The following is a 15,301-nucleotide window of genomic DNA, read 5'->3' as shown; positions in this document are numbered from 1 at the left end:
CAAGTTTGTTTAGCTATGATCTGTCATATAAGCACCCATTGGTTGGGTCTGTATAAAAGATACTCACACTGGATCTAGATCAGCTACCGGAGAGTTCACGGACTGCCTGCTTGGCAATAAATGTTTTGTTCTTTTCTTTCTTTCTGGATGCTTTTTTGACTTCCCAGTTTGGACCTCTGTCATTTTACACTTGTCTCCCATTCAATTGTAACCTGATCTGACCCTTTCCAGATCAGGCAAGCAACAAATCAGGCCATTATTATCTATGTCACCAGAGTTGGAAGTCACATAAGTGTTTATATTATTGGCGGAAACTCTGGTGAGAACTCTCTGCAAACAACTTCCTCTTATTCTTTAAATTTTTTTTTTTAAAGCAACCATTTTTTAATGGTCCATGGTGATTTGCTTCTTGCCACAGCTGTTTTTTTGCTGCAACGTTTGTAACTTTTCTTTAGTGCCCTTCGGATGCAAACGACAAGTTTCCATCACAACAGGGTGAGGGTTGCTGGAGCAGGTGGCATAATTGCAGGAGGCATTTTGAGCTTTGCGTAATTTGCTGCCTAGTTACTTGGGTGGGGTGGGGGGAGATTCTAAGGGCCAAAAACAAGTTTGAGAGCCATGTGCAACCTGTCAGTTATTGCTTAGGGAATTGCCAGTCTATTTGCTCTAGCCAAGTTCTTGCAACCTTCATAATAAAACTGTCATCCAGCACATGATGATGCCCTTGATATGTTATTAGATCCACGTGGGTCATTACCCCTGCTGCCAGCTGACTGGCAAGCTTCACAGGCATCACACTATTGGCTGATGGTCCCATACATGCTTTTTCTGAACTCTAATCCTGATTGTTGCTGAGCTGAGATCATGACTTTGCTTAGTTCTTCAGCGCAAAAAACTAGAAACTAGGGAAGTCTTTCTACTACCATTATTCCAATGCCCATATAGGACTATCAAGATGTTAGTGGTGTGTCAGGCAAAGGAAAATATGACTGGCTTGCTTGGAGCTTGGGTCACGTGGATTGTCAGGGATTATTCAAGTAGTTTGCTTATGCAGGATTCCCCTTCATTTCTAATATACCTGTGTGAGATTTCTGGCTTCTCTCCTGAGGTAATCATATTCTACAACAGGGCTCTTCAACCTTGGCAACTTTAAGACTTGTGGACTTCAACTCCCAGAGTTCCTCAGCCAGCTTTGCTCCTTGTAAGGGATTACTCTATTAAGGCTCCTAATGGAACCCAAATAACCCTAGCAGAGCTCAGTGAATATTTAACTGGCGCCTGAAAAAAAATACTTATTATTGTGCCTCATAATATTGACTTCTTGCGATGTTGTCCTGAATGGTACTGTGTAGAACCTTGTAAAGTTGGAGTGACTATCCACTCCTTGTATTACTCCCTCTTCTGCCTATGGTGTAATGGCTGAGAACCAAAACATCCAAAATAAGGCTGGAGCTTTTACTCCTCATTCCCTCTGGTAGGGCTTAATGCACATTGCCTGTTTTCTAACCCTATGTGCTTATGGGTGTGCCTATAACTTGTACTTATTAGTTTATTTATTTATTTATTAGTTCAATTTATATGCCGCCTTTCTCCGGAGACTCAGGGCGGCTTTATCCCACCCTTCTCCCCTGAAAGGTGACTTTGGGCAGTTTACAGGTTATAAAACAAATGGAAAAATAATTAAAATATAATATCAAAACCCCACAGATTAATATTTTAAAAACTATACAGAAACCAGAACTAAGAGACGGGATGGGAACTAAGCAATCACAGCCTCCCTTGGGGCCACATACCAATTGGCAAAGCCAAGTTTTAATATCCTTCCGGAAGGCCAAAAGGGTGGGAGCAGTTCTCACCTCTGGTGATAGTGTGTTCCATAGGGATGGGGCCAGGGGTGAAATCCAGCAGGTTTGACAGATTCTGGAGAACCGACAGTGGAAATGTTGAGTAGTTTGGAGAACCGGCAAATACCATCTCTGACTGGCCCCAGAGTGGGGTGGGAATGGAGATTTTGCAATATCCTTCCCCCAGGAGTGAGGAGGGAATGGGGATTTTGCAGTATCCTTCCTCTGGAATGGGGTGGGAATGGAGATTTTGCAGTATCCTTCCCCTGTCACGCCTACCAAGGCATGCCATGACACGCCCACATAACCAGTAGTAAAAAAAAATTGGATTTCACCACTGGATGGGGCTACAACTTTTCTTGATCTGTAGCTGGAAACACAGATTTTTAGTGGAAGTAACTTGTTTGGAGAACAGCTTTTTTGGATGCCTGAAAGTTTATTCTATATAATATCTTTCTGACCTTGACAAACAAGCTCATAAAAACATAATGAAGTGTCTGTAGAGTGTGAGACAGATGATGAAGTCAGCAATAGTGCAACATAGTGCAACAATGGAAGGTAAAGTTTTCTTTCAACAGTTTCTGAAAAATAAACGTTGGTTTCCTTCTCATTTTTCTGCTCCAGTAACTCACAATAAACAAAGCTGCCAATCAGTAATTTGGTTCTGAAGTGTCAGTGATGGCAGTTATATAGATCCGTTGTTCCCAATCTGACAGCTGTTGCACAAATGCTCGATTGGGCCGCATGTTATTTTTACATTTCTGGACATAATTCCAAGCGTTCTGTGAAGAAAGGTATAAAATGCAAAGATCAGGAACAGGGAAAATATTTGAGGAAAGCCCCAACCATCTTGGGGGAACAGAAGACTTGCATTGAATTCTATGTTCCTAGAGTCACAGCCATCTAAACCATAATCAGGGAAGGTTGTCTATAACTTCATAGTGAAATACATGCTTCATGTGCCAAAACCCTAAATTCAGTTCTTGATACATCACTTGAAACTTCACTGCTTTTCATGCATATACAATACACAACAGTCTGGTCACATAACAAGAACAACTGATGGCAGGCGGACCAAGACGGTCATAGAATGAATCTCACTTGATAAAAAGTGTCCATTAAAGAGACTTAAAACAAGACGGATTGACAACATCTGTAAGTTGCAGGCCCAATTGGCAAAAGAAAGCTCAGGACCTTATTGGTTGGAAACATGCGGAAGAGGCCTTCATCCTGCAATGGATAGACAATGGCTTAAAATGATGATGATAGTATACAATAAAAGGTGCAGGGCTTCAGCCATGCACACCATGTTGTTTTTGTTTACTTTTCCTGAAGACATCCTTGGAGCCATAGTAAGTAGCACAACCTTGCTTTAATTTGCCACATTTTCCGTTCTCAGTTTCTAGTTAACAGTCAGGTAAGCAAGTGATGGGAAGATCTTGCTTGAGCCTTTGGGGAGCCACTGATGATCATGGTAGACCAATATTAGGCGAAATGGACCAAAAAGAAAGACTCGGTATGTGACACTAATAATGTGAGACACTTTAAAGAAAACATGATTCATGTTCTAATTTGGGCATAAAAGACCACTATATCATCTTTGATTTCACATTCTGTTTTTCAAACTGCCTAAACTGATTACCATCAAATTTAATTTGACAGTAAAAAATCTACAAATAATGTAGGTTTCTGTTCCAAGAGTCTTATAGTTGAAAAACTGACACACAAAACAATAGAGAATGGGAGAGAAATTTGGACAAAAAGATATCTGAGAATAAAATGTGATGAGTGCAGCTACACGAATGCTCAGCATAATGGCAAGATGTGTTGGGAGGTAGGGAGAGCTAACATCAGTGTATGATAGCCTTTCCCTACTTGTGTTCTCCAGGTGTTTGGGAAGTTACAATCCTAATGTATCCAGAGAGCACCTAGTAGGAAAGGTTGCCACAGGTTATCAACTACACTCACCTTCAAGTAAAGCTTGCAAGAATGGATAAGGTAAGCCATCACTGCTGTGCTACACCTGCTTATTCCAAAAGTGGAGAAGACCAGGACTGCTCCTTTATGGATGTAAGCATCTAAACAATTTTTTCATTAATTTAATTTTTTCATTAAGAGTTTGAAGGCAATACTACAAAAAACAGTCAATTTTTCTTTTTTTTTACAGTTTTAATCTTGATGCCAGTTTATGCGGGAAAATTATGAGAGATGGTTGGGCCAAATGTGAATTCTTCAAGTTTTAAGCTCATGCATTCAAGTCCAGTAGGATGTCCCATTTATATTTATTTATTTATTTATTTATTTATTTATTTATTTATTTATTTATTTATTTATTTATTTATTATTTATTTATTTAATTTTTATACCGCCCTTCTCCCGAAGGACTCAGGGCGGTGAACAGTTAAAATAACATACATATAAAATGTGAATATAAGATGATTAAGCTAATTTGGTTCATCGGTTAAGAATCTTCAGCATAAAGATTTAGAACAATTAGAAGAGATTTATGCCAGCCCGGTTTGGTGAAACAGAAAGGTCTTAAGTGCACGACGGAAAATACGAAGATCTGGGATCATTCGTATCCCTGGGGGTAACCTGTTCCATTGATGTCAGGCAGGCTTATTTCTGTGTCAAGGTATGTAAGAGTTATGGGAAGGTGTTAGATTATGTCCCCAGGGGACATGAAGGCTGACTTGCCAATGCGTAGTTTACATATTCCAATGGGAAATTATCTAGAGAACTAAAAGTTTATCTAGAGAACTGTTATCTAGAGAACTAAAAGTTTTGAATTGACACCATGAGTTCTCTAAACAAAATGGATTTAAAAAACACTACTGTATAAATATAGTTGGAAAACCAGTTTGTTGTACTATAGTGGTTAAAACACCAGGCTAGAAACCGGAAAACTGAGTTCTTAATCTTGCCTCTGGCATTGAGTCAGTTTGATCTCTCCCAGCCCAAGGAAGGAGGCAGTGGCAAACTACGGTACTTCTCAAAACACTTTACCAAAAAACAGTAGCACACAATACGATGATTTCTACAGATGTTCTCTAAATGGACTTATGTCTGGATATTTATGTCTGGATATTTCAATAAACACACTGCAAATCAATAGGCAAAAAGGATCAAATTTGCCTTGATCTGCACGTATCTATTCAGAAGCCATCTTCCCTCAGTAAGTGGTCCATCCTCATATATTCTGTTCTCCTTAGAGAAGATGATTCAAGTAGTTGCTCTTTCCTGAGTCCTTCGGGAGTAGGGCGGTATAGAAATTTGATTAATAAATAAAATTTTCCTGATCCTGGAAAAAGATGCAGCTGCTTTAAGGAGTTGCAGGCAGGCGCTAAGTGTGTGCTGTAGCATCTGTTTGCTTTTTTTTGTCCCCATTACCTCAGCCTGCTCTATCCTCACCACTTTAGGTGATCCCTAAATGTTCTGCTGACACCAGAAATCTGGAGATTCTCTATTACAGGGTTATGATCGTGACAGGATCAACAGCAGTCTAAAAACAGCTAAACCACAAATTCTTTTTTTACCATTCTGACTTCATGACAATTTGAATTTAGGACCAGAAATTTGGGACTATATTAATCAGCATTAATTCATGCCATTCCATGATTTTTGTTTATAACCCAAATCATTGTTTCTCAACCTCAGCAATTTTGAGTAGACTTCAATTCCCAGAATTCCCTAGTCAGTATGGCTGGCTGGAGAATTCTGGTAGTTGAAGTCCACCCCTGGATTTCCCTCAAGAAGTTCAATCTGAAGGCTTTTAACTTACAGATGTACTGAGAATGCAGATGACTATCCTGTCTCTTTAGCAGGGGTAAAATGAGGTGAAATGATGGAAAGATTGAATATTTGGAATAAACAGGTAAAAAATGAGTTTGAGGCTATACACTTGCCCTCTGGACTGGGGGAGGAGAATATCACTAGTCTACTTACCAATAAAGTGACAAATGGTGACAAAGTGAGAAAATAAATCTGCCTCTAGAGAATCAGGAATAGGAATATGAAGGAGTTTTTCTTTGTCTTCAAGGAAGCTGGGGAAAAAGAGACAATCTGCTTAGAAGCATGCAAAATTGAATCAGCCCAGTCAATATCATCATGATATTATAACTGATTAGCATTGGAGTAGTTCAAATTTTTATTTAGGTATAAAACTCATATTGGTCTTCAGTCAATCATTCTCAAACCGGCCTAATTCATGGAGTTGTTTGGTGGTGGGAATTATATATTCTGTAAGCTATTTAAAAGACGGGTCATTTAAAAAATACAACAGAGTTTGAAAAATGGGCAAGGAATCAGATAATCTGAGTTTATATATTTGTAGATCTATTCTCATTGTGCAGGGGATACAAATTGCCTAGAGTCCTTAAATGGGATATATGCCTTCTTAAGACCTGCATATCGAGTCAAAGGATGCCTTCAGGCTGAGATGCTTTTCAATCACCTACCCATTTCTATCGGATATTGAGATAGACAATCTTTGGTTGATAAGATATCCATACTTTTAAGGTGACACTGTAAACTGGTTTTCTTTCTTCCAGGTATTTTTTTGGGTGGAAATAGGGGAAGGTCTTTTTAAAAACAATATTAAGCCTACTCTAGGTCTTTCATTTATAAATTCCATATGTCTGTCACTGCACATTGATAAGAAATTGCACTTAAAAATAAATAAATAAATATTCAAGTGCTAAAATTCAGTGGCATGATTGGAAATGGCCTTATAATACCCAGGACTAAAATAATGCATGGGAAGGTAACTATTGTGATTTCTCTTACAAGACTGGAAAAGTGGGGAGTGCTGAATTGTTTTCAGTATACTGTCACTGGGGGCTGCATACTCACAATACGCCAGCTTCCTCAGAGATATTAATGTGAGCCTTGATTTTCAGGTCCTTCTGAATCTGGCTGTCACAGGCTTGTGCGTAGTTTCCCATGTACACCTTAGCAGGCAAGATTTCAACTGGATAGGTCTTAAAGGCTTCCAATTCCTGTTGAGAAGGGGGACAGATCATCCAATGAAAGCACAGTACTTGTTCAAAGTCAGGGAGCTGAAATCAATATGGCCATTTCCAAGATCCTCTTGATTGCAAGAGGGGTTATTGAGCGATTAAGCTTCACATCTCAAATCCAATAAAGCATAGAACCATGCAGGCTGCAGACCACTGAGATTGAGTCCCACTGAACTCAATGATACCTGCGTACTTCTCATTAGACAAACGGAAAGCAGGCAGCGTGAGTTTGGCTAGAAGAGAACTCTCAAAGAAGTATATAAAGATTTAAAATTCACAAGAGAATATTGCAGAGATAGTTCTTAAATGAAATAAAATAGAAGAATCCTTTTTAAAATATCCAACAGGAATAAACTGATGTCACAGATCTCCCTAAGGAGGATGGATTCTGGTTGTCTGCCTCAAATGCCTGCTGGATCTGGGAAGCTTTTGCTACTTGAGGAAAAGAGAAGGAATGTGGAGTTCAAACACCTGTTCTGGATAATAAAAATCTAGTCTCTACTGAGAGGAGGTCTGAGCTTATACTCATCTTACTGTATGTATATGCTGAGCAGAACCCTCAGTTTTAACCAGCCCCGCTAAAAACATTAGGGAATAATAGAGGCAGAAAGAGTGTCTAGGGCCATGATGGCGAACCTATTGCACGGGTGCCACAGGTGGCACACGGAGCCATATCTGTGGGCACGCGAGCACATGTGCGCGCTGGCCAGCTGATTTTTAGGCCTTCCGGGCCCACCGGAAGTTGGGAAATGAGATGTTTCCGGGCCTCCGGGGGGGTGGGGAAGGCCATTTTCACCCTCCCCAGGCTCCTAGAAACTAATTGGAGGACCAAAGAAGATGATTTAAGTTTCCCACCACAAAGATGGCCATATATGTGGGTGTGCATATATACCTGAGGTTTCCCACTGCCAATTTATTAATAAAAAATAATACTCCTCTGACTTGAAGAAAAAAAAAAAGGGAAAATCTTGAAGTATAAGGAGAAATGTCCTCTATGACTTTTGTCGTACTTGAGGCATCCAAAAGATCTTTTGGGTCCTGAGGTAGTGGTAGGAGGCTGTAAAGCGTTCATAACCGCCTCTTAAGACCATGACTGGAAAGCGGGTGAGTCGCTGCATAATTCTTGCACAGCGTGCCGCAGAGCCTTCTTTAGCATCTACAAGCATTTAGAGAGTAAAGTGTTAATACAAAATATTTATTAATTTGTGGCATGGTCCATCCCATTTGTTATTAGATCTCTGTATTACATGTATATTCCCGTGTTCATTACAATAGGATCCAAGCTCTGTCTCTTAAAAGCAATGCCTCTTTCTATCTATCTGACACGCCATTGTTTTCCCCCCTAGTATTTATTTATTTAAATGACTTATAGCACTAGCAATAGCACTTAAGACTTATATACCGCTTCATAGTGCTTTAAGCCCTCTCTAAGCGGTTTACAGAGTCAGCATATTGCTCCCACCGATTTGGGTCCTCGTTTTACCGACCTCAGAAAGATAGAAGGCTGAGTCAACCATGAACCGGTCAGGATTGAACTTTTGGCAGTCGGCAGAATTAGCCTGCAATACTGCATTCTATAAGGTCACACATCTCGCAATGGCTCTATTAACCATGTTATTAATATCTAACTACAGGAGCTAGCCAGTCATTTTTGTTCTAGGCTTGCAACCCCCCCCCTCCCCAAATGCTGGAAAGGAAAGTACTTCTAAGGCAGACACATGTCAAGGAGTAGTGGATTTATCTACACCCTTAAATCCCATTTACATGAACAAGTGATTTGCGATATAACGATAACATAAAACGTACTATATTCAGAGGATTGTTTCTTTCTTAATTCCCTTATGTCAATTCCTGTGTCAAATGCTAGATGGAGAGAAGAAGAAACAAAAGGATTTTAACACAGGGTTCTGAAACTTTTAATACAAGTTGTAGAAGAATTTTCCCCATTTAAGAAGTCCCCATACACATCATTTGCTGCAGTAGTCTGCCTCATTCAGCAGTCTCAGGTGAAGTAAGGCAACTGCTTGATGCAATTAAGCCTTTGATGGGCTGGTCTCAGACTGACAGGAGCCCAACTGGGAATTCTAGATACTGATTCCAGTGCATCTGATCATTACCAAGTTCAATAAGAATGAGACATCACTCTAGAGTGAGCCAAGCCTTAGCAAACTACCCTGCCTTTTTAGTTTTGAGAAAAAGAGGGATGATACGTGTTAGTTCTTTATCCACTTCAAGTAGATCATAATCCATGTCAAAAGCCGCATCCACAGTATCCGTTTTGCCATCATATATTACACAGTATCGAACACATTCCAGGTTGATGGATTGAGGCACCAAATATTTGCCCAATGGATTCTTTAAAACAAACAAATAAAGGTAAATTAAGTAGCACAAAATACAGATACTAAAGAATGGAGTGTGGTATTTCTGTGGTGGATCCTAAGGAAGTTAATCTAACCCTAACCCTAACATAATATAATAAGGAGCCTTGGTAGTACAGTGATTTAAAGCACCCTGTTATTAAGACCAGCTGCCTGCAATTACTGCAGGTTCGAATCTCGCCAGGCTCAAGGTTGACTCAGCCTTCCATCCTTTCTAAGGTAGGTAAATTGAGGACCCAGTTTGTGGGGGCAATAAGCTGACTTTGTATAAAAATATACAAAAGGATGAAGGCTATTGCTTAGCGCATTGTAAGCCACCCTGAGTCTCCGGAGAAGGGTGGCATATAAAAATCAAATTTAAAAAAAAACTAAAAAAAAAAACATAGAAATATCCAAGATCTGGTCCCATTCTTCAACCTTTAGCTATGAAATAGCCCTTTACTTATAAATGGTGACATTGGAATGTCCAATTGTGTGTTGGAGAAGATATGAGACCAATTTTAGAGTAGACATAATGGCTTCCAAAGAATCTTGCTCTGGGTCATGTCTGCTAGGGTATGAATTAGTTAAAAATATTTGAGGAAAATGTGCAACCTGTTTTAGGATGTACATTCAATTCCTCATTTTGAGTATTATCCTATATCACAAGAAAGATAGCCCTCAGGATTTTTATTCCCCCCACCCTTTAGGGTTTTGAGGCCAGGTGATGCAGTGGTTAAAATGCAGTATTGCAGGCTAACTGCCCACAGCCTGGAGTTTGATCCTGACAGGCCTCAATATTAACTCAGCCTTCCATCCTTCAGAGGTCGATAAAATGAGGACCCAGATTGTTGGGGGCAATATGATGACATTGTAAACTGCTCAGAGAGTGCTGTAAAAGCACCATGGAGCAGTATATCAGTCTAAGTGCTATTGCTATTGTTATTTTGAAGAAAATTGATGTTACTAATGTTTAAGATTATTACTACCAACCTGCCTTCCATTGAGGACCTGTATACTGCACGAGTCAAAAAGAGGAGTGTGAAAATATCTACAGACCCCTCATATCCTGGACATAAATTGTTTCAACTTCTAGCCTCAAAAGGACGCTATAGGGCACTGCACATCAGAACAACTAGACACAAGGACAGTTTTTCCCTGAATGCCATCACTCTGCTTTACAACTAATTCCCACAACACTGTCAAATAATTTACTAAGACTGTATTACTATTATTCTTCTCTTCCTTACTAGTATCTATCTCTTCCCACATTACTATAACCATGTTGCTTGTATCTTTCAATTTATATTGTTTTTATTGTTTCCTAATACGATTTGATATCTTATTAGTAACCTTGACTATCACTAAGTGTTATACCTTTTTATTCTCGATGAATGTATTTTATTCTCCTATGTACACTGAGAGCATATACACCTAAGACAAATTCCTTGTGTGTCCAATCACACTTGGCCAATAAAGAATTCTATTCTGTTCTATTCTATACAGCGTTTGTGTATTTCTTGGCTCAATAGGCCAAGAAACTATAGCACTGTCACATATGCGTATTGGTGTGGACGGATGATATAGCTACCTCAAAACTCTGGTCCCTAAATGCTCAATGTTATTTATGGAAACGGCTATGGAACAATAGGTTCCCCAAGAACCATTGATTGCTATATTCAAAACAAACAAATGTCTAGTCTAGCAGGAACCTGCCTTGCCAATTAAGAACAGTTTTAGAACTATTCTGAATCCTGACCCTAATCCTTCGTTCAAAAACAAGCCATCAAAATCTAATTATATTCCCTAAATTAAAAGATTTTCACTTTCAAAATTCAAAGGAAGTGTTTTCAACTTGAAACACTTCAGAATGGTTTCAGATTACTAATGGAACAGTACTGGTAATGTTGGGAAGTACATTCAAGCATGAAACAGGGCTTTTTAATGTGTTTGTTTTAATTTCAAAACACTTTTCACATCAGTAGTCCAAATGTTGGAACACATTAATCACACAGGAACCTGGTTTCTTCCTTCTTCCTTTCTAGGCAACAAGCCAAATCTATTCTATTTTCTTCCATTTATTTCAATACATTGAAGAATGAGATTGTTTCAGTTATGTTTCTGCTCTTTTATTATTGTGTCATGTAATGTATATTTACAAAGCAACAAGCCCCATTTTGTCTGATAGGGCTATATCAGGATAAATGTGCATAGGCTGGCCTAAAGGTAGAGTATGACCATAAAAGCAATAGCTAATTTCATTCCATAAATGTTAGCAAAGAAAATTAAAGAGTTTCTAGCCATTAGAAAAATCTCTTCATGGTTACTATCCTTCATTTAGAGTACATGAGGAGATTAAAAATCATAGACTTCTCCAGAAATAAAACTCACAGTTTTGACTCTTAGTGCTGTCATCAAATGGCTTTCATTATATTCCCTCTTGGTACGAGCATCTGAAAGTAAAGCAAGAAGAAAAAATAAAATATATTTATATGAAATCTACAAGTACAAATCTATACTGAAATCTATATTAAAAGAAGGGCAGTGAAAAGTAGTAGTTAAGGTGCTGAACTAGGAATGGCCCAGGAACCAGCAGGGCTATCTTGGAATGGTTATTGTATATGTGCTAATGCGTTGCAGATGTTCCAAAGAGATAGAGTTAGCATCATAACTCTAACTTCACCAGCTTGCCAATTTTTAAATCTCCCCAGCCCTACTCTTGACATTTGTGGGTACTGAAGAAATCAGTACAGAGACTCAAGTTCTAAGAGAAGTTCATTAGGTGACAAACCATTCTCTCTCAGCCCATCTTATTTCTCAGGGTTAGTTTGGTGGGAAAAATAGAGGACAGAAGATATAAATGCTCCTGAATGAAAGTCAGGACATAAAGGTAATAAATAAAATAAATATGGTCTCGGTGGGTAAGAACCTCAAGTGCAGCTGATCAACTTTAGTCCCAAAGCTAGAGCAGGGTCCTCAAGGATTTGCTAAAGGATCAAGGGATGATAGCTTTGTACACAACTGGCTCATAGTCCTAGCAACACTCAAACAGTAATATACAGGATTTATACGAAACAGTTTTAAAAATGAATTTTTTTTTAGCAGCAATGGCATCTGCAACAAGCCATGTTAATATTCTATCTGTATCATGATTTCATCATGTTAAGGATGGAACTTAGTACATAAATGGTAATATTTGCATCATAATGCCTCATCATTTGCCCTCTTTCACATGGATACCGATGACTAGCAGGCACAGTACAGTATTCCTATGTCCAACTGCACCATGTATTAATGTAACTATCTTTGATAACTTTCACTTACCCAATAAACAGAGATAGTTTGGCTCTGCTAATCTAGAGATCTTTGTAGACTGATTCAACAAATTATACAGTTCTGTTGGTTCACACAAGGTCACTCCTGCCATCACACTGGAAAAAAAATTATTCAGTGCCACAATCCAATTGCATTCCCTAAAGATTAATTCTTGTAGAAGGCTAATTCAGAGTCATGTGGCTCCTCCATTAAAAAAATAGTTCATATTTAAACTGAAATCCAAGGTACCAGGATGCTGTTCACTCTAAAAGCAGAAAAAAATAGGATTGTTATATAGAGGTAACACTCAATATAGGAAATCTTATTAACTCAGTTGAAAAATGGCTTGCAAAAAATCAGCAAAAAAACAGTTGGTTAGGCTTATGAAAGAAAATGCCTGATATAAAAAGAAAAGAGATTATAATATGTTTTAGTGATTCAATGTTTGCCGAACATCCTCTGCCTTGTGCTTCAAGTGGAATGGCTCCCAGTAGGATTAAATAAAGAGACAGACATGACATAACAGGAAAACAGAAGGATGAATAAAGGAAAATAAGAATATTCCAGCATTACTTCTTAATATTAGAAGGGATTTACAGTAGACTTTAGGATGGCAATTGAGGGAGAGGCAGTGTTCAGTAAAACTGGCTTAATTGATACAATGAAGGTGGCACTACCTTCATTTTTTCCCTCTACTGCTAATAAATAGGAGCTTCCTCATTCAGTGCTGAGTTAACTATATACTCAGTAATATAGTTTGCCTCATGTCAATTTTATGATTAGCAATACTATATGGCAAGTGTGGTACAGACCATCAAACTTAACAGGATAATCACTAACTCTGTGTGTCTGTGTGCGCATTCATGGGTCCCAGGTAGAACTGCTGCCTGTCTATGGATGAATAAGCTGAAATGGAATAGTGAACGCTTCTTTACAGAAGTCTCAATGGCAGAGCTTACGCTTTGCAAGGCAAAATTCCAGGTTCAACCCTCTATATTTCTATTAAGAAAGGCACACATATGAGGAATTGTGAAGTATCACTGTGGACAGTAGAAAGCAAGATATAGACATTAATCCTCTGTGGAAGGATTCTTTCGAGGAAAGACAAGATGTGAACATAATTGTAACATTATTTATGCTAAGGAAACACAGTCTTGCTTTTAGGTTTTTTTTTTTGAAAGTATCTTTTTTATATCTCTAATAAATTTAGGTTAAGATCTCTGTGTTCTCTGTCACGTAGCTGACGAAATGAAACCACGTTTATTTTATCGATCTAATTAATTGATATAAGATTAAATTGAAAAAAAGTTATGTAAAATACTGATCAACTCAGTTCAGAACCTAAGAGGAGGCATTATTAAAAAGAGAAACCCACCAGCCATGTGCAGTTCGTGACATCTATTGTCAGGGCAACTGTGGTTCCTGTTGCTATGTGTCTGTTCACCGTTACCAGGGTAACCACAGAATCTATTTTTCATATTACCGAGTTTTAATGGTGTTACAGTTACTACAGTTACATCCACTCTACCATCATCGGTCTTCGGCAGGTCATTACCGGCAACATCAAGGGAGAAAAGCATCGCTGCGCCTATGGTTGAACTCCTTCGCGTCCCCATCGCCATCTCTTGCCATATAGACCCACCGGGCCTATGAAGCTTCCGCTCCCAAGGAGAGACGCTTTATGGTAACTATGAGAGGACGTCACTGGCGCTTTCGAAATTGCGCTTCCTCTCGCGATATACGACGCGAACCCCCAACCCCGAGAGGCTGATGACGAGAAATCGTTTTTGGCGAAGCGGTTAAGTTGTCGCGAGAGTTTCAGTCACCGGTTATAAAATGGCTCTAATTCCCGCGAGAGTTGGGAAGTTTCTCCCTTTTTACCTTGAAAGGTGGAGTGTATAGTATAGTGCAGTGTAGTAGTGTAGTAATAATTAGTATAGTATAGTATAGTATAGTATAGTATAGTATAGTATAGTATAGTATAGTATAGTATAGTATAGTATAGTATAGTATAGTATAGTATAGTATAGTATAGTATAGTATAGTATAGTTAGTATAGTATACGCAGGAAAGCTTATACCATTTGAGACAAATGGTTATCTAATCTCTTCTTAAAGACTTCCAGTGTTGGACCAGTCACAACTTCTGGAGGCAAGTCGTTCCATTGATTAATTGTTCTGTCAGGAAAATATGTTTAAAGTTCCTTTCGCTTAACCTCACTTTGTCTGAGGCGCTAAGCGTTCCCCAGGAGCGAAATGACTGTTTCATTCCTAGGGGCCTAGGCAGGTGACAGCCAAAGGAAATGAATAAGACGGGCTCCCGAGAGTTTGGGGAAGGAAAAGTACAGCGAGAACTGGGTGGAGCTGGCAATAATGAACCCGGCAGGCTCATTCAATTCTTTCAGCGTTATTTCGTTGCAAAGCCAGACGTTGTGAGAAGGCAATTCTATTCAGAGTTTAAATTAAAAGCCTGCTTTCAATTCTCATTTTGAAACACGTGAGCATGAACGGAGAAACTTTCCTGCCGCTGTGACAAACGTCTAAATCGGAATTACAACGCCAGACAGCTGCACGCGAGCGCTTAAAATCAGCGAAAGAATTCGTTTTCTTTGTTCCATGTATTATTTAAGTATTTGTTACATTTATATCGTCGCCCATCTCAACCTATGTGACTCTCGGCGGCTTTCCTAAGAATGAAAAAAAAAAAGATAAAATAAAAGCCCTTTTAAAACCGGATCCCGCCCCCCCCCGCGGGGATAAAAATA

At 38.9% G+C, this 15,301-nt stretch overlaps 1 protein-coding gene across 7 annotated transcripts; it reads right to left on the bottom strand.

Annotated features, from left to right (window-relative positions):
* Positions 1–2,220: 2,220 nt before the first annotated feature.
* On the bottom strand, positions 2,221–14,191 carry STYXL1 (serine/threonine/tyrosine interacting like 1). Of its 7 annotated transcripts, none has more exons than XM_070946019.1 (10): positions 14,021–14,191; positions 12,547–12,802; positions 11,614–11,675; positions 9,073–9,217; positions 8,669–8,725; positions 7,873–8,018; positions 6,696–6,841; positions 5,790–5,887; positions 3,813–3,922; positions 2,221–2,626 (listed from the first exon to the last, which is right to left on the bottom strand). In XM_070946019.1, exons 2-10 carry the CDS (start codon positions 12,647–12,649, stop codon positions 2,495–2,497), a joined length of 999 nt encoding a protein of 332 aa, XP_070802120.1. In that variant the 5' UTR covers positions 12,650–12,802; positions 14,021–14,191; the 3' UTR covers positions 2,221–2,494. The 7 variants fall into 7 exon arrangements, with proteins under 7 accessions (XP_070802120.1, XP_070802128.1, XP_070802111.1 ...); XM_070946027.1 differs by having other exon boundaries at positions 14,093–14,191; XM_070946010.1 differs by lacking the exon at positions 14,021–14,191 and adding an exon at positions 13,913–13,994.
* Positions 14,192–15,301: the final 1,110 nt, after the last annotated feature.

The sequence above is a fragment of the Pituophis catenifer genome, unplaced genomic scaffold, assembly GCF_029215685.1.
Source record: "Pituophis catenifer annectens isolate HBS135680 unplaced genomic scaffold, rPitCat1.0.hap2 SCAF_1, whole genome shotgun sequence".
Classification (NCBI taxonomy): domain Eukaryota; kingdom Metazoa; phylum Chordata; class Lepidosauria; order Squamata; family Colubridae; genus Pituophis; species Pituophis catenifer.
The sequence above is the reverse complement of the archived record's forward strand: the minus strand, read 5'-3'. Positions and strand labels throughout refer to the sequence as shown.

Coding starts and splice junctions, on each gene's coding strand:
- STYXL1 (XM_070945986.1), bottom strand. CDS start 14,159: ATGGCGATGGGGACGCGAAGGAGTTCAACCATAGGCGCAGCGATGCTT. Junction 6,842..7,872: donor AGATCTTTTGGATGCCTCAA/GTACGACAAAAG, acceptor CCTTCTCAACAG/GAATTGGAAGCCTTTAAGAC. Junction 5,888..6,695: donor TCTGAGGAAGCTGGCGTATT/GTGAGTATGCAG, acceptor CTTTTTCCCCAG/CTTCCTTGAAGACAAAGAAA.